This window comes from Schistocerca gregaria, chromosome 4, assembly GCF_023897955.1.
Source record: "Schistocerca gregaria isolate iqSchGreg1 chromosome 4, iqSchGreg1.2, whole genome shotgun sequence".
In the NCBI taxonomy this organism is placed as follows: domain Eukaryota; kingdom Metazoa; phylum Arthropoda; class Insecta; order Orthoptera; family Acrididae; genus Schistocerca; species Schistocerca gregaria.
The window spans coordinates 524,437,488-524,457,863 of record NC_064923.1 but is presented as its reverse complement, the minus strand read 5'-3'; the positions used below and the strand labels follow the sequence as shown (position 1 = coordinate 524,457,863).

Sequence of the window (20,376 nt, the reverse complement as noted above, 5' to 3'; positions counted from 1 at the left end):
GACACTGAATAGTGCACGGTACATCCAAATCGTCATCGAACCCATCGTTCAACCATTCCTAGACCAGCAAGGTAACTTGCTGTTCCAACAGGACAATGCACGTCCGCATGTATCCCGTGCCTCCCAACGTGCTCTACGAGGTGTAAGTCAACTACCCTGGCCAGCAAGATCTCCGGATCTGTCCCCCATTGAGTATGTTTGGGACTGGATGAAGCGTCGTCTCACGCGGTCTGCACGTCCAGCACGAACGCTGGTCCAACTGAGGCGCCAGGTGGAAATGGCATGGCAAGCCGTTCCACAGGACTACATCCAGAATCTCTACGATCGTCTCCATGGGAGAATAGCAGCCTGCATTGCTGCGAAAGGTAGATATACACTGGACTAGTGCCGACATTGTGCATGCTCTGTTGCCTGTGTCTATGTGCCTGTGGTTCTGTCAGTGTGATCATGTGATGTATCTGACCCCAGGAATGTGTCAATAAAGTTTCCCCTTCCTGGGACAATGAATTCACGGTGTCCTTATTTCAATTTCCAGGAGTGTATATTCCCTGAAACTGTGTTACTCTAAAATAAATTTATTATGATTCGATTACTAAACTTCCTTTACAAGAGTATGTACTCAAGAAATAGACATCAGATTTGCTACTATATTTATTCCTCAAAAGATTTTAATGATATGGGACTTATGTACAATCAGTTAATGGAGATCCATTAATGAGCTAGATTTTCATATTTTCTTGAAAAATGATTTATGAGTTCGTGTAATTTATTGCATGGACGGTGACTTCCATTTCATTTTCTTTATTTTTTTCTTTATCTATATTAGTTAATAGTTTTAATTCATTATGATGTAGAATTTTAAACATAGTTTTTTATTAATAATCTATGAGTTTTGCGAAGGTAATCTGATTCTTAAAGTACATAAGAATATAATGTAATAACTTTTCTGCATTACAGTTGTTCCCATTTTTCATTGTCTTTTAGTGCATAATTCATGAACTCTGGATTCATGTCCTAGACAACCATAATGCTACAAGTTTTTGCTCCATATAAACACTCACCTCAACTGCTGAACGTGTTACTGTGACTGCTTCTGTGATGGAGAGGAATGCCAGCCCCATATCGAATCTGCCCAGAAAATGAATAATGAGGGGTTAGTGTGTTGGTAGGTCTGGATCTTGGTTTCAGGCCATTCCCCACATCCCAACAGGTGCATACTGGGCTGCTTCCCGTGTTACTTTTCAGATACAAACTCAAAACACTTTCTTACACTAGCACACTGAATTTGCTCCACGTGCAGTTAAACTGAATTTACCGTGCTTTCGTTCTTAGGGTTGTAAAAGACATTGATTAACTCAGCTGTTTGTCCTCCTTAAATACTTACTAAGCATCAACAGCAGCAGGATCTGTCATAAATATGTATCTTAGATCGTAGTGTATACAGGTGAATTATATAAGGACTTTGTATAATATAATGCTCTCTGTGTTTATTTTGGTGTTTAGTATGTGTTTCCATTTACAAGCGGTTCTCCTTTTATCTTATCGTTGTGAACATGGAGTAATACCCCAATGCCGACCTTCCCCCAATCCCTAACCTCTTGCCTTGTTGTTTTTTAATATGGTTACTAGTTCTGGATAACAGCCTGTTTCCATATGGGAACGTGTACAGGCTCCACTGTCTAAATTTAGTGCTGTGTTATTGTTGTGCAGTAGTGTTATTATTAATGTAAGTGTGTCTTTGCGGTGAACGTTGAGAGTGCCTCGATTTATGTGGTGTTTTGATTTAATTGTTTAGTTTGTTTTGTTTTTATGACTCTGGATTTTCTTATTTAATTTCATTATAAGAGAGTCTTTGTACCCATTGTTTTTTGCAGTTTGTTTCATTACGTCTAGGTTTTTATTGTAGTTGTGTTTCTATAGTGGCGCTGTGTTTAATCTGAGGAGTATGTATTTGTGAGCTGCTAGGATTTGGCATTGTGCGTCATTTGATGATTTGTGTAGTGTTGTGTCTGTAGTGATGTTTTCCCTGTAAACATTAAATAAGTGTTTGTTATTGTTCTTTGTCGTAGATGTAACTAGAATGTTATTTGCCCTGCTTGTTGTTTCACTAAATTGATCTTTATATTTTGGTGTACCTTGTTTATCTTTGTTTTTAGTAATTATGTCTTGCTTTCTTCTCATCCATCAAGAATACAATGTCATCCATGTATCTCCACCAGTATATCAGATACATTATTTGAAATCAATATAGCTGTATATGGAATGTATATGTCCTTAATCTGGTTTATTAGTTCCTGTGTGTTTTTCATTGTTCTTTCATTTTGTGTTTTGTACAGTTGTGCTAGACTTTTAACATACATCTGGCAAGGATGTGTTTGGGTCCATTTGTGTAATTTACACCTCGTATTATTGATGTGTTTACTTTATAAATTTTTTCGTTCTTCCACAATTTTGGAGTATTAAGTTTCAAATGTGTCATTTGACTGTTTCGCCTGTCAACAAGTGAATTTTCTACAGTCTTCAGCACATTTTTCATTTTTGAGTTGGGTCTTTTTATTGGGTCTGACTGGTTATTTTTATTTTATTTTGTGTAAAAAATTATTAAGCTTTGTCATTATACTGTTCTTTGTTTGCGATACTCTCCTTGTCTTCCTTGGTCATGATCTTGTTTTCTCCGCGCAATTTTTTCTCTAATAGTATCGAGAGTTTTATATTCTGTGGTCATCTCTCTCATTTCATTGTGTTCAAATCTTTTACATCTGTTTTTTTATTTCTTTGCCTAATTTCAATAAATAATCTTCAAAAACTACAAGAAAACTTTAAATTCAAAAGGCAATCTCAGAAAGGAAACGACCAAAGAAACATCACAATAAAACGTTATTTAAGCTAATATAACGAATAGTAGGTACATTGGAAACTGGCTAGCCATCACAACAACAGCATCGAATGAAACAGTCAACACATCCACTTACGATCGCCCTCCACAGTACCATAGTAAAGTAATTCTGACAAAGTCGTAACAAAAATCAAGACATATCTTTCCCCGGCTAGGGAATAAAAGACACGATACTCTCACTCACCGCATAACATCCTTTTTTTTAAAATTATGTAATCATCCAGCACAAATGCCCGTATGGACAGTTAGTAAGGAAACAGCTGAAAGATTTGATGTTAAGTAAGCAGTACGGTTTTACAAAGAGTACTTTGAAGTTTTGGTATCTTACGGTGTCATACTCCCTTTATTGCGAATCTCTCGGCCAGAGAAAACTCCAGAGTGATTGGGAAAAAAAACGCAGGTGACACCTGTATGTAAGAAGGGTAAAAGAACGGACTCGCAAAACTACAGACCAATATCGTTAACTTCGGTCTGTTGCAGGATCCTTGAACATATTCTCAGTTCGAATGTAATAAATTTAGTTGAGAAGAATAAGCTTCAGTCCCCAAATCAGCAAAGTTTTAGAAAGCAACGCTCGGCAAATCTCAGCTTGCCCTTTTCTCACATGAAATCCAGCTAACTATGGGTGATGGGTAACAGATTTCCATAAAGCGTTTGATAAGGTGTCATACTCCATACTGTCAACGCAGGTACAAGTATACAGAATAGGTTGCCATATATGTCGGTGGCTCGAAGACTTCTTAAGTAACAGATCCCAGTATGAGGCGAGTGTTCATCAGAGACAAGGATGTGGCCACGAGTGTCCCATGGAAGTATGATAGGACCGCAGCAAATGATCTGGCTGCTGTTTGCTGATGATTCTGTGGTTTACGGGAATGTGTCGTAGTTGAGGAACTGTAGGAGGATACAAGACGACTTTGACAAAATGTCTAGTTAGTATGAAGAATGGCAACTACCTCTAATTGTAGAAAAAATGTAAGTTCATGCGCATCAATAGGAGAAACAAGCAGATAACATTCGAGTACAGCGTTTGTAGTGTGCTGTTTGACACAATCATGTTGATTAAATATCGAGACGTAACGTTCCATAGCAGTATGAAAGAAATGAGCACGTAAGGATTGCATTACAGAAGGAAAATGGCGAAGTTTGGTTTATTCGGAGAATTGTGGACTTCTGTGGTTCATCCGTAAAGGGGACTGCGTGTAGGACACTAATGCGATCCATTATTGTGTACTGTCCGACTGTTTGGGGTCCGCACCAGGAGAGATTAAAAGAGAACTTTGAAGCAGTTCAGAGGCGGGCAGCTGGATTTGTTGCCGGTAGGTTCGAACATCACCCAAGTGTAACGGAGATGCTTCGGGAACTCAGATGTGAATCGTTAAGTGTTAGGTGGCGTTCATTTCGCGGAGCATTATTGACAAAATTCAGAGAACCGAAATTTGAGGCTGACTGCAAAACGACTCTACTGCCGCCAACGTAATTTCTCTTAAGGACCACGAAGATAAGACACTAGTAATGAGGACTCGTGAGGAGGCATATAGTTACTCGTTTTTCCCCTTGCCCTGTTTGCGAGTGGTACAAAAAAAGCACATAACTAGTAGTGGTTCAGGGTACCCTCCACCATGCAGCATATGGTGGCTTGCGGTTTATGTATGCAAATTAGATAACAGTTCTGAAGAACTACATGACACACCGCAAAGAGTTGCGCATGAAATTTCGTTATTGAACAACTAGTTTCGGTCCATAGACTCTCATCAGGCTCAGAAATAATACATCCTAGTAGGCAATAAAATCAAATTCGTCAAATAATAAAATCCAAGAATTCATTACTGTTAAACAGTAAAAGGTATATCGTCTATGATAAAAGTGTACCAAGCAGTGCACTCATTCATATTGCATTAGCAGCTTCTCCTTTTAAGGCCTACAGCCCGCTACCCACTTTTCGGTGTGTGGCGGAGGGTACTTTGTGTGCCAGTGTCACGTCCTCGTTTTCCTGTTCTAATCGCTTATGGTTCACAGGAGGAACTATTGCTGGTAAGCCTTCGTGTTGGGGTCGAATCTTCTTAATGTCTTCATGGTCTTTTCGATACGTAGAAGGAAGCAATATAGTGGTTGACTCTTCTAGAACACACGCTCTTAGAACTTTAAAAGCGAGCAAGATCGTGATGCAGAACGCCTCAGTTGCATCATCTGCCACTAGTGTTGGCTTAGCGTCTTCTTGATACTTTCGCGCTTACTAAATGAACCTGTAACGAGACGTCCTGCTCATCTTTGTATCTTCTCTGTTTCTTCTAACAATTCTTTCTGGTACGGATCCCACACTGACGAGCAATATCTAAGTATTGGTCGAAGAAGGCTTTTTCTCTTTTCTCCCTGAGGATTCTACAATGACTCTCAGTCTGGCATCTACGCCCTATTAATTTTATGTCGTCATTCCACTTCAAACTGGTACGTAAGCAAACTAATAGATACGAGGATTATTCGGAATGTGAAGAACGATCGGTCACGAAATGGAAACCTCTGTGAAAATCCGCCAAGTAGGAGGACCCACTGAGAGGCTTCGCCTTAATGAAAGCAGCCCACCTAACATAACTGCCACACACTTCCTTCTTCACGGCAACTCTCAGCCGCACTCTACAGGGGCAGTGAAGACGCTCCCGAAGCCTTTTCGATGGGAAGGGTTCGATCACCCACAACACAGCCCTAATTGCCTCGTCGTGAGTGTCATCTCTGTTCACATGAAACGCTGGATACGAAGACACTTGGGCGCAGTCTATGCGCTATAGACCAGCGTATAGAATTATTGGAAAACACAGGCGGCTGCCTTCTATGACAATGGTGTTGGAAATTTTGTATAACGCTCCGGCAAATGCTTAAGTCGGAACGGCGAGTATGTAAAGAAGTACCTGTAAGGTGTAGCTAAATGTGCAAATAAAACAGTTTTGATTTTCACTTTTGTTTCCATTTCGCGACCGATCTTTCCTTACTTTCCGAACAACCCTCGTATTTTATAGAAGTTATGTCTTCCAGTGATTGTTCGGAAAATGTGTAATATCCAAGGAAGTCCCTTTCTGTCTATATATATAGAGTACATCACATTTGTTTATGTTTAGGTTTAACTGCCGCTCTTTGCACAACGCGTCGATCACTTGCAGGTCCTCCTGCGTTTCACTACAGTTTGCGAATTCCCCGTATACAGCATAAATGCATCGGCGAGTTGTCTATTAGGTAATTCATGTATACTGTGAAAGGAAATGTTCCTGTTATCCTCCCCCGGTGTACGCGAGAAGTTACTTTTGCGTCTGCAACTTTCTGTCTTCGAACCAATCCCACCGTTGGCCTTATAATTCGTACGCTCGTATTTTGTTCGTCAAGCAGCAGTGGGAAACTGTATCGAACGCTTTGTGGAAGTCGAGGAACACGACTTCTACCCGCGTGTCGGTATTTACTGCTCTCTGGATCTCAAGGGCGAACAGAGTGAGATGCGTTTGACACAATCGTAGTTTCCGGGACCCATGATGATTGCTACTGCTTTCTGGGTGTCATGGACGAACGGAGTGAGCTGGGTTTCACACAATTGTAGTTTTCGGTACCCATAATGATTCCTACTCCGGAGATTTTCAGTCTTCAGAAATGTCATATTACGCGAGTTTCACAATTCTGTAGTAGACCGACGACTGGGATACAAGCCAATAGTCTGGTGCGGCTGGTCGACTAACTTTCTCGAAAACCTCCTCTAGAAACCAAAGATATGCTGCTGCTAGAAGAAAAACAAGTTTACTCGTATACTCTGTGTAAAATGGAATTGGTATTCCGTCGTGTCCAGTAGCCTTTCTTTTGTCTAGTGATATCAGCTGCTTTTCTATCACTTGACCACTTGTTTCAATATCTATCACTTTGTCATTCGCATGACTATTTAAAGGAGGTATTTCAGCACGATCTTCCTCTCGGCAACGTTTTTTATTTCGTATTTTCTGTGTCATCCTATGTTTCAGTGTCATTACGGTCACATAGTGTCTGGATAGGTTTACTGATTTAACATAAGACTAAACCTTTTTAGAAATTTCCCCCCCTCCCCCCTTACATTAATTTGCTTTCCGTTGATTTATTTACGTCTCCGTTTAAGTGGCATAACATTTCATGCTCTGTCCGCTTGGATCACAAATACCTTTTTCTGATGGCGACATCCTTATGAAGAGTTATCCCTTCCTGGATATTTCATTCAGGAAGCCATTATCATCAAACGACACGGCAGTGCTGTACATCCGTCCATAAATATCAAGGTCTGTTTTTCTGTTGCCTTTCCTATGTACTGGTGTGACCTACGCAACTTTCTAGTTATGAGGTGTGGTTATTTCGTTCAGGGAGCTGTCTTTATGATTGCTGAATATGGAGGTATTACCTCAGTATACTCCGAGCAGGACCTAGTTTGCACAGGAAGGCTTCAGTAAGTGGTTTATGCTTCATTACACCGACTGTATCTGCTTCTATGACGACGTGGTGAAAAGCAATGCCTCCGAATTTCTTACGTGAAATCGCTCATGGCTTTTTAAATGAAGCAAGCGTTATTAGCTTTTTACATAATTATTGTTCGTGTCTACATATTTATATCTCAATGTCGTCAACACGATGATGAATATATTTTTATCAATGAGAGACCTTCTGGTTTCCGAAATTCCTTCACCAGGGAAGACGAATGGAATATTCCAGAATTTGAAACACGAACAGCTGCCAGCATGAGTTTCTTAGAAGTAGACACCTTAGGTGCTGCGAAGCAACTCAAATCGCTTGATACGGGCAAGTCTTCAGATCCAGATTGTATACCTATTAGGTTCCTTTCAGATTACGCTGATACTATAGCTCCCTACTTAGCAATCATATACAACCGCTCGCTCACCAATAGATCTGTACCTACAGATTGGAAAATTATGCAGGTCGCACCAGTGTTTAAGAAGGGTAGCAGGCGTAATCCATCAAACTACAGACCTGTATCATTGACGTCGGTTTGCAGTAGGGTTTTGGAGCATATACTGTATTCAAACATTATGAATCACCTCGCAAGGAACGACCTATTGATACGTAATCAGCATGGTTACAGAAAACATCGTTCTTGTGCAACTCTTTATTCGCACGAAGTAATGGCCGCTATCGACAGGGGATCTCAGGTTGATTCCGTATTTCTGGATTTCCGGAAAGCTTTTGACACCGTTCCGCACAAGCGAGTTCTAATCAAGCTGTGGGCCTATGGGGTATCGTCTCAGTTGTGCGACTGGATTCGTGATTTCCTGTCAGGAAGGTCGCAGTTAGTAGTAACAGACAGCAAATCATCGAGTAAAACCGAAGTGATATCAGGTGTTCGCCAGGGAAGCGTCCTGGGACCTCTGCTGTTCCTGATCTATATAAATGACCTGGGTGACAATCTGAGAAGTTCTCTTAGGTTGTTCGCAGATGATGCTGTATTTTACCGTCTAGTAAGGTCATCCGAAGACCAGTATCAGTTGCAAAGCGGTTTAGAAAAGATTGCTGTATGGTGTGGCAGGTGGCAGTTGAAGCTAAATAACGAAAAGTGTGAGGTGATCCACATGAGTTCCAAAAGAAATCCGTTAGAATTCGATTACTCGAATTCTCAAGCTGTCAATTCAACTAAGTACCTGGGTGTTAAAATTACGAACAACTTCAGTTGGAAAGGCCACATAGATAATATTGTGGGGAAGGCGAGCCAAAGGTTGCGTTTCATTGTCAGGACACTTAGAAGATGCAGCAAGTGCACTAAAGAGATAGCTTACACTACACTTGTTCGTCCTCTGTTAGAATATTGTTGCGCCGTGTGGGATCCTTACCAGGTGGGATTGACGGAGGACATCGATAGGGTGCAAAAAAGGGTAGCTCGTTTTGTATTATCACGTAATAGGGGAGAGAATGTGGCAGAGATGATACGCGAGTTGGGATGCACATCATTAAAGCAAAGACGTTTTTCGACGCGGCGAGATCTATTTACGAAATTTCAGTCACCAACTTTCTCTTCCGAATGCGAAAATATTTTGTTGAGCCCAACCTACATAGATAGGAATGATTATCAAAATAAAATAAGATAAATCAGAGCTCGAACAGAAAGATTTAGTTATTCGTTTTTCCCGCGCGCTGTTCGGGAGTGGAATGGTAGAGAGACAGTATGATTGTGGTTCGGTGAACCCTCTGCCAAGCACTTAAATGTGAATTGCAGAGTAGTCATGTAGATGTAGATGTTCCCTCACAGTAGAATGTTTGACTTTGTTCACGAAGTCGCAATCTCACCTCTGCTTGCAGCGCTTCATCACTAACAAAGTGAAATCCTCGAAGGTCTCCTTTAAGTTTTGGAAACAGATGGAAGTCGGATGAGGCCAAATTAAGACTTCATAAAGAATGAGCAAAGACGGTGTTCCCAAGACGTCGAACAGTTGCAGATGTCACATAATTGTCATGCTGAAGGAGACGGCGCTCTGTGCGTGGACGAACTCTATGAATTCGACATTTGATCACAGCACGCTGTTTCTCACGCAAAAACGTTATACATCGCCATTTTACACGGTAGAATTCGGAGCACTCTAGTAGTAGAGGGTTGCAAATATATGGACGTGAAGAATTAAGATGGAGAATGTTTATAATGTTTTTTATTTGAAAAGCTTTAAGAGCTTTCACACAAAAAAATTAGAAGTCATTACTTTTCAACACGTCCTCTCGAATTATCCATATTGGTAGCTGTTCTACAATCTATTTTTTTTTTTTTTTAGAAATTGGTCTTCATCTTCTCCGGTAAAGGAATTTTACAAAAACATGTTTAGTAACTCCGCTGTCATGTAACGTTACCATGACTACCCCGAAGTTTCTGTAGGTTCCACTTTCTGATCACGAGGCAGTGAATGAAAAACGGCCACGAGCAGTTGTACTTTTTGAAGACAACTAGCAAGACACACCTAACAGGTTACCTGTCTACGATTCAGCTTTTCTACAGCCACAGCGCCAGTCACCGGCTTGTTACCAAAAATGCCAAATCTTATTTGGAAATTGTGTTGCTCTTATAAGAAGCCACTGAGCATGGTAGTAAGTGTTGGACTTTAACCTCAGACTGATTATTTAGCAGAGGACTTCATCATTATGTTGTGAATGGTATAGCAGTTAATGTTTCTTAACTCAAGTCAGACTGGTAAACTAAGTTTCGGGACTGTTATGTATACTACTCAAATACAATTTTCCAAAATCTTCATGATTTGTGATTTTTGATCACAAATCTCTTCCTCAATACTCTTTTTACTATAGGTCTGCCTCCAACCGTGAATGGGACGATACGTCTTGTGGAAGCTGTTCGGTTTGTCATCTATAGTTTAGGAAATTCACGCATTGACACTTTAAGGGAAGTTTTACTATTGTTTGGTTAAAAAATCGTTTTTTAATTGCATTTTTTGCATCGATAAAAGTGTTTTAAATCCACCACTAAAAAGGTTTTTCCGAATACGGAACGGAAATGTTTGTTATTCGCGGTTGAACAAACAAATGCACCTGTCTGAAATCGGCCTTTGTCAAGCACCAGTTTTTTCTTTCGGAGAACGAGTTATTGTACCGTTGCTTGGGAGGAAACACACAAAATTAAAATGAGAGTTTGAACGCGTATGTTTGGAAGTTAGCTCACAAGCATTAGCATTCTGTTGTGAAGACTGTAGAGATTGCGACTTTCCTGGCAGTGAGTAGCTTCACCGAAGGGTATTCAGCAATTTTGAAGACTATGACAACGATGGACGTCACCCTGGCACTCTATTCAAAGCAGTTCGCCAAGCATTCAGAAGACCACCGGATTCAAGCGGCCGAAAACCGCTAGTCACCGGCCGTACGAGCGGCTCTGACTCAGGAGGCTCTGAATCAGCACAGGATGGCCCAGATCGAGCACAACGCTCTCTATGAGGAAGCGGAAGGATTAGTTTATATACTCGGAATAGCAGATTCAGCGCAAGTTACATATTGTTGTATTTATATGTAGTCAAAACTTCAAAGGCGTTTATCTCGATTTTTTTACCGCGATTAGCATGATTATTTGTTTCCCACGAAGCTAACTAAATTGTCTAGGAGTTGTATCACTTTTATTCCGATCCATCGACTATAAATATTTTTACTCGACCAACGAAGTCCTAAAAATGATGAAAAGACCCTTTTCTTGAAATGGCAGCCATTTTGTTTCCTATGGTCCAAATAACCTAAGCGAGGTACAACTCCTGAAGAATCTTATATACTTCGCTAACGTCAACTCAATTTGGATTTCAAAACCAGCCGGCTGACCTGTGACATACCGCGCGTGGAGGTCTATATCGAAATTTTGTTTCGTTCCGACGGCACTTCCGCCTTTGCTCTTCGACATTTGCGATCGAAATCCGGTTTTTAGAGGATTTATCAATAAAAATTTTGACCAAATTTGACATTGATATCTATAACATATCCCGAGAAAAAAATTCTCAAAGAACATGCTTTTCTCGGGCCAAAGATAGTAACCTCCCCTTAAGGAAAGAAGAGCTGTCAGCATGGAAAGTTGCCTGGCGAAATGACGTGCGCCACAGCGATGTTACTCGAAAAGTGAAGAATTATTTTGAGACAAAAAAATTCAAGATGTATCTTCTTAGAGGCCGGCATCAGTGATGAAAACCTTCTGATGACTGCTACTTACAAATTATTACTCGTAGGTACTCCGTAAAGAATACAACACAACCACGGGCTGCCATTTTGGAGGCAACTGGGAGGGTAGTGTCTATACAGACAGCACGCAACTGCTTTCAAACGATCAACTTGGCCTCCAGGAGACCATTACGAAAGCCCCCTCTCCCAGCACAGTGGTGTACGAAGAAAAATGATAAGGGGCCGCTTGGAATTAAATGTGGATAGATGACGCCAAGTTCTGTTTACCGACGACTGCAAAGTTTGTCTGACTCCTGATGTCCGTACAACAGTGTGGAAGTCTGTCAGGTACCAATGCACTCATCACGGACGCAAGCAGATGGAGAGGCACGTTTATAGCCAGTATCACGTACAGACGCTTGACGTCCATCGCCGCTGTCGAGGGTAGTATGAAGATGAACTGTATCGTTGCATAAACCTCCGACCCATTCTCCAGGCCTACAGTGACGATTGCAAACGATGAGTTCATCTTCTGAGGTGAAAATGCAGGAGTACATCACGCCCGCGTTCCTCTAGTAAGCAGACATGAGACAAATGGAGTAGTCAGAGTAAGTAGTGGCGAGAGCCTAATGAACATGCTTGGGAGCATTTCGCAGTATGTCGTAACAGAAGCCTTGCCTATACACTGCATGAACTCGGAAGCGCCGCCTGATTCCGGGTGAGAGATGCGGCTATTACCTTGAGGCTTGCGGCAGACGCAGCTAAATGCTCCATTGTAAAGCATGGAGAGCGGTTGGTCGAGTCTGCGGCTGCAGCGACAAGTGGGACGCCTCAGCCGTGCTGCTACACCGCTGAGAGAGCAAGCAGTCCAGCCGCGACTGCAGCTCACAATACACTGCTGTTACCAAACCACTGACTGACAATGTCTGCTATATAGTGTCAGTTACATTTGTAGAAGATGAAAAATTAGTGGAAATTGTGTCCAGATTTATTATTGAGAACTTAAGGCAGATGCATGATGACAGTGATTTTTCGGAAGAATAGCAACATCTGTCAAAAAACTGAGACTACATTTGAGCAAAGAAGCGAAAGTGATGTCACACAAGAACTGAAAAATCGCAACGAACTTTTTCAGAGTTTTCAATCGGCACGTTAAGCATCCCAGACTATTAATAACAACAAATCCTTATTATCGCCAAATGTGAATTCTACTGACAGCCATGGAACTAAGTATAACTGATTTTGCATAATCTGACAGTTTTCATGGTATCACACCAAGAGAAGTGTTAAATAAACCTCTTTATTCCTGAATTTTCTTACCATAGTGTTATGATCAATTTTTCTTTGCCGGCCGAAGTGACCGAGCGTTTCTAGGCGCTACAGTCTGGAAACGCGCGACCGATAAGGTTGCAGGTTCGAATCCTGCCTCGGGCATGGATGTTTGTGATGCCCTTAGGTTAGTTAGGTTTACGTAGTTCTAAGTTCTAGGGGACTGATGACCTCAGAATTTAAGCCCCATAGTGCTTAGAGCCATTTGAATCATTATTTTGAATTTTTCTTCAGGTGTTATTGGATACAAATATCAGTTTGATGAGCCCTTGTGAGATATAATTGATCATGTACAGGGCGTAACTAAACTGTACAGTATTTAACTTCAAGCACTCATAGATTTTTTTCTTGTCCTTTAGTAAATTATGCATGATAAATCTCAAAAGGATCCTTAGTCAGGATGGGATGTGTTTCAGCTTTACCATTGTGTAACGTCTTCCGCCGATAACTCTAAAACCAAATTGCGATCACTCATTTTGAGAAACATGCATCTGCTTGTATGAACCGCTAACGGTTGAAGAAGCTAAGAAAAATAACGCGCAGCAGGTTAACTGCACGTGGCACGAACAGGCAACATGCTAGGTGACCATGCACTCAAATAAAGTTCTTCAGCCTCTATTTTCTGCATCCCGTAGCAGATGTGGCTTTCGTTCCAGTTTTAAAAGTAGTTTTGGTATGTCAGCTACATTTAGTATCATCTAAAGTGAACCAAACGTAAAGGAACCAGCGAACAAAGTTTTTACTGCAGATCCTTCACATTTAGTGACGTGGGTTTCTTGGAAGTTAAATATCTGAGAAACTACGACCAGTATTGAAAAAACAATTCATCATCAAGCTGTGACGTGAAGTTATAAGATACAAAAACATCAAGACTGTGTACCAATAATTTCGTTAGAATCTAACGAGGAATATTATACAGTGAAGGAAAATACCTAGCAGAAAGAAGAGGTTTTTAATTTTTTAAAGAAAACGGAGAACCTACACATAAAAATTAACTCTATGATAACGTAGTTTCGCTTCATTTAGATGCAATATATTGTACAGCAAGAAACTTGAGTAAAAAACCCATTCCCTCACATATTACTATCAGCCGCAGGCCTCGCCAATTCATGCTACCCGCTCATAATGCGTCTGCCGTGAGCGTTAGTCGCACTGCGACGACTGTCTCTCTGGAACCGCGTCTTCACAGTAGCGAAATTTGTGTGCTGCCTGCCAATGATGAGTCAATGTACAGGGTGTAGCAACGGAATGGTTAATGTTACTTAGCAGCTGAATTTCATTTCATAGATGAGCACTTTTGAACAGATTTCTTTCATTTTGGTTATTGTTTATGATTTACTTCACTTATTCGAAAAAAGTGTAAGGCTTATGTTCCAGTTTCTACTCCCTTTGAATCTGTTCCCACACGCGTTTGCAGGTGTACAGCTGATGCTAAGCCTTTCTTGAGCAGACTGTGTCATACATTATGAACTTTGATTGAAACTAAATGGTTTTGTATTAAAATACAGTACATACAACTCGTGGTGAAAATTAACTACTTATTCTCTTTGTCACGACAGCTACACAATTGTTTTTAATGTTGCTTATTAAACAATGGATACCATAACATAGAGAACAGATTTGATTTTTGATGGTATCCGCCTTTGGCAAATACGATTACAATATATTCATCTTCTGCAGACATACTTCGTTGCAGTTACAGCATCATCAGAGATTTTTTTTCTTTTTCTTTTTTTAATTTTCTGTCTTTTACGACGTGATTTGGATTCTCGGATTCGAATGTTTCACATTACAGCTGTTTTCCTTTCACAGTTCCCCAGAAAAAAATTATAGACTCTGAACATAGGTTATCAGAAAAAGCACAGCATGTCGCAACAAGAAAGAAAATAAGAAAAACCATTGATGGAGCTGTAACTTTAGCGAAACACGTCTCGATAAAAGAAGAAAAAAAATGTTGTGTGTTTATGGAGGATTCTATACAAAAATAAATTAATTTGTAAACAAACACGCACACAAGATCTTCAACCTCAATCTGAGGAGAATAGATCACTATTCTCCGTAAAAAGTGTGAATCAGCTGACGTCTTCTTGTGGCAAGATGGGAGGTGTAAGAATACAAAGATTGTTATAGAATTCAGTTCCGTGACGAATTTCCTTTCTCAGTTTCTCCTGGATAACTATGACAATGAAAAACTTTTGAAAGTCGTTTATGTTCAGTAAATGAATCATTAGATATCACAAAAATATTGTGATTCTGTCATTATTCACTCATAGTGGTGAAGTTCTTCGGACCGATGTATACTACACATGTATTGTCGCTCCTCATCAAAGCGGGTTAGTCTTCGAAGAATTTGGGAAGTAGAAAGTACTGAGACGCTGAAATCCTGGATCAGTCTCTTGTACTGGTCGTCTGGAAACGATTAGTATTTATGATTGAAATGACGTTTAAACAACCGTTATTTTTTGTGCGCAAGAATAGGGGGAAAAGCCGGCCGTTGTGGCCGAGCGGTTCTAGGCCCTTCAGTCTGGAACCGCGCGACCGCTACGGTGGCAGATTCGAATGCTGCCTTGGGCATGGATGTGTGTGATGTCCTTAGGTTAGTTAGGTTTAAGTAGTTCTAAGTTCTAGCGAACTGATGACCAAAGAAACCAAAGAAATTAAGTCCCATAGTGCTCAGAGCCATTTGAACCATATGAACCATAGGGGGAAAATTAATTATTTGACTCTGATGTATGTGAAAAGCAGTATCGATATAGCAGGATTATCTGTTGTTTTAGAAAAATGAAACAATAGAAATAGATTTTCAGAATTATCTTAGTTTTGTTCGGATATACGTATGACAGACGTAGCTGGAGACATATGCACTTTGTAACATACTTCAGGTAAGTATATGTTCTTATTTGTAACCAAACCACTCATTTCAGTAGCGGCAGTATCCCTACATGTGTGAAAATTTAATTGTAAGTTTTTTTTAGTGATTAATAACGTACGGTACAGCGCGAACTATAATTTGTACTGGCCGCCATTTGCAAGAGGGCAGATTCTTGTCCAAATTAAAGCAATATTAAATGACGTAAGCAAAAATGGAGAGGGTTTACAAACAATTTTTGAGTACACATGCTAAATGAAAGCTAATTTCATTCATTTTGCAAAGAGGAGCATGGATATTAAACATTCTTATTGTTGCCGCTTCACAGTTATTTTTTGTTCAAGTGCAAATATTTACACAGTTACGAAAGTTATAAGATTTGAATTAATGATAAGTGTACGATATATCTAAATGTAAACGACCAAGCTGCTTCACACTAATTTGTTCCTAATTTATTTTACGTATATACCGACATTCCAAGGTGGTTTATTTATCGGGAAATTGGATACAGAAAGACTTAACAATGTAAAAAATAATAATACTCGCTCGTAATAAGAAGTTGTAGTGAATATGTTGTGTGTAGCCTCATGTGAACTTAAGAAGTATATTAACAGCACAAGTATACACACGCACACACACAACATACACAAACACACACACACACACACACACACACACACACACAAAACAATACCTACACCCTAAGATGCGTTCCGATGGTTCGGAGCAGGCCGCTGGTGGCCGAGCGGGTCTAGGCGCTTAAGTCTGGAACCGCGCGACCGCTACGGTCGCAGGTTCGTATCCTGCCTCGGGCATGGATGTGTGTGATGTTCTTAGGTTAGTTAGGTTTAAGTAGTTCTAAGTTCTAGGGGACAGATGACCTCCTCAGATGTTAAGTTCCATAGTGCTCAGAGCCATTTGAACCATTTGATGGTTCGGAGGTACTTTCTTATCAAAATCGAACTGTCTGACCCAGAATCTCAATGTGTTATAACGTTTTAATCTGTACGAATGTCTCGTCATCTACGAATGTTAAATGGCATGAGATAAAGATAATTCAGTGCACTCATTCATTATGGAAATCGGGAACCTGGGACTGAATAATTGGTATTAACCGATTTGGAACTACAAACGTTTTTCGCGAAAGAGTTTTAATTTACATCGCATAACCGTAAAAAAAAAGAAAATAGGCAAAGTGATTCCTTTTAAATATCGAGCATAGTCATTTTTACAAACTGTTAAATATTATATTACAGAATTCATTACAGAAGTGTATGGCTTTACACGGTAATGCACTTCTGCTTTATTTTTTTTTTTTTTATCGAGACATTCGATGTTAACAGACGAGTCCTAGGCTGCGCCTGCCGCCATGTCTCCCTGTGCGACGAGAAGTCCCACGGCGGTGGCGACGCCGCCGCTACTCGGGCCTGGGGCTGTCCACCTCGACGACGATGTTGAAGCGGCCCAACAGGTGCGTGGCGTTCTTCAGGGAGACCGCCAGGCGGAACTCCCCCGGCGGCAGGCGGCGACTCACGTTGCTGAGCCTCAGCTCGCAGTTGTCCAGCGTGTACACGCCCTGGCAACACACCAGGACCGCGCCGATTACACAACGAGTCAGCATGTCATCTATTTCAACACACTCCTCGTACACGTCACAAGACACGACTATATAATGCTGCTGATTGTTGGGACTGCATCTCATGTCCTAAATTCCTACTGTCGATTATTATTCATTGTTCCCATTTGTTCCCCTTTAAAAAACATTCTGGCTAGAACAGCCGGAGACATCGGTCACTTGTGTGTGTAAGTTCTGTGTGCATGGTTGTATCAATGTGTGTGAGTGCTTTTCTTAGGTTTTGGCTGAAAACTTACGTGAACACACTTTTCGTCGGGCCTGGTTGCTGCTCGGTGTGCCAGTAGCAATCTAACCGTTTCACAGTACAGTTATTCTCTCATGAAATGTGTTGTAAATAATCTACTGAATTTCAACTGGAATAATGATTTACATAATCACAATACCAGAATAAAAAAAACATTTATTACGCCACATTAAGGTTGTCTGTAGCGAAAACAGTGGTTCACGATACTGCAACTATAAGTTTTGATCACTTACCCACTGGCAAAAAATGCATGAGAGACTACAACGTAAAATATGAAACTAAACTAAAAACATATCTCTTTGACAATTCCTCCTATTCCAAAACAGATTGTGTATTAGTGTAATGTGTGAATCGTGATGAGCAGGAATTACGACCAACAATTGTGTCTTTAATTAAAAAACAAAAAATTATTAAACGACCAGAATTTACAAAAAAAATTGATTTCAACATATAATGACTCGTTCCATGTCATTATGATTTATCATGCATATGATACATCGAACATGAAAGCAACTAAGTAGTCAAACAGAGGAAGTAGAAGTACATTCCAATGTTGATACGTTTGGTTATTCCTGAAAAACTGACAGAGTTACTGGCGAGAAATGTTCCGAGAAAAGAAGCAAATAGGCTACTGATGGAAAGGTAGATCTACATATTGTACAGGTCAGGCTACAACTATTAAAAAATGACTTAGATACATGTTAAAACCATATATCCATTTAGCGGTGTCTAAGTGTTTGAGGTTGTACCCTTAATCACTTTTATGGCATTGCACAATGCTGGAACATTTTAAAAAATTAATCGTTTTTTACCCCGTGAACTGCAGCTATTGACCACACACTGAATAATGCACCATAGGTAAGATTTCAAAGTGATAATATGTGCATTGAGACATATGCACAGGCGATGTAATAAAACGAGAACTGCTCTATATGGCGGAGTGCATCTATGCAGTTCTGTTTTGTTGACATTTCAATAATCGTTCACTTTGTTGACAGGCACAAGATACGAAAGCATCCCTTCCTTTTTTCCTCCCTGCACGGATTTATAGGATAAGAAAGCACCATTAACTAAGTTTCTTGCAAACGTGAACATTAAAAATGTTGTGAATACGAACTGAAAGCTGAAAGTGTAACGAAAAAAAAAGCAGTATCAGTTTGCAAACAAGCATTGGTTTCGGATTTCCAGCTGCATTTGCTATCGACACAAATACAGTAAAGTGGAATTAAATATATTACGAAAGCATGTTTCATGCGTCACCTCCTTCTCTTCTTAGTTATTCGAAATACATCGACAAAAAAGAAGTTAGATGAATAAGGCCAAATGTTTTGTACGTACAGTCGGAATTTTAGTTGTAAATCGTTGTAGTTGCGCTGGAAAAGTCCCTGAGCTTCAAGCGCTAATAGAAAGCACAGAAGCTGATATCGTTATAGGTACAGAAAGCTGGCTAAAGCCTGAAATAAGTTCTGCAGAAATTTTTACGAAGTCTCAGACGGTGTTCAGGAAAGATAGATTAGGCGGAATTGGTGGTGGAGTGTTTCTGTCTGTCAGTAGTGGTTTATCTTGTAGTGAAGTCGAAGTAGATACTCCGTGCGAATTAGTGTGGGTGGAGGTTATACTTAACAGCCGAATTAAGTTAATAATTGGCTCCTTCTACTGACCCCCAGACTCCGATGATACAGTTGCGGAACAGTTCAGAGAAAGTTTGAGTCTCGTAACAAATAAATACCCCTCTCATACGGTTACAGTTGCTGGGGACTTCAACCTACCCTCGGTATGTTGGCAAAAATACTTGTTCAAAACCGGTGGTAGGCAGAAAACGTCTTCCGAGATTGTCCTAAATGCATTCTCCGAAAATTATTTCGAGCAGTTAGTCCTCGAACCCACGCGAATTGTAAATGGTTGCGAAAACACACTTGACCTCTTGGCCACAAACAATCCAGAGCTGATAGAGAGCATCATGGCTGATACAGGGATTAGTGATCACAAGGTCATTGTAGCTAGGCTCAATACCATTTCTTCCAAATCCATCAGAAATAAACACAAAATAATTTTATTTAAAAAAGCGGATAAAGTGCCACTAGAAGCCTTCCTAAAAGACAATTTCCATTCCTTCCGAACTGACTATGCGAATGTAGACGAGATGTGGCTCAAATTCAAAGATATAGTAGCAACAGCAATTGAGATATTCATACCTCATAAATTGGTAAGAGATGGAACGGATCCCCCGTGGTACACAAAAAAGGTCCGAACGCTGTTGCAGAGGCAACGGAAAAAGCACGCGAAGTTCAGAAGAACGCGAAATTCCGAAGATGGGCTAAAATTTACAGACGCGCGAAATTTGGCACGTACTTCGATGCGAGATGCCTTTAATAGGTTCCACAACGAAACATTGTCTCGAAATTTGGTAGAAAATCCGAAGAAATTCTGGTCGTATGTAAAGTACACAAGCGGAAAGACGCAGTGAATACCTTCGCTGCGCAGTGCCGATGGTACTGTTAACGACGACTGTGCCGCTAAAGCGGAGTTATTGAACGCAGTTTTCCGAAATTCCTTCACCAGGGAAGACGAATGGAATATTCCAGAATTTGAAACACGAACATCTGCTAGCATGAGTTTCTTAGAAGTAGATACCTTAGGGGTTGCGAAGCAACTCAAATCGCTTGATACGGGCAAGTCTTCAGGTCCAGATTGTATTCCGATTAGGTTCCTTTCAGATTACACTGATACTATAGCTCCCTACTTAGCACTCATATACAACCGCT

General features: G+C 40.4%; 1 protein-coding gene across 1 annotated transcript in view; it reads right to left on the bottom strand.

The window, feature by feature from the left end:
* Positions 1-16,865: 16,865 nt before the first annotated feature.
* Positions 16,866-20,376, bottom strand: part of LOC126268032 (uncharacterized) — a 107,329-nt gene continuing 103,818 nt past the window's right edge. The window contains exon 6 of the mRNA XM_049973455.1: positions 16,866-17,307. Coding sequence (XP_049829412.1) covers positions 17,149-17,307 — 159 coding nt within the window. The 3' untranslated portion in view covers positions 16,866-17,148. The remainder of the gene's footprint in view (positions 17,308-20,376) is intronic.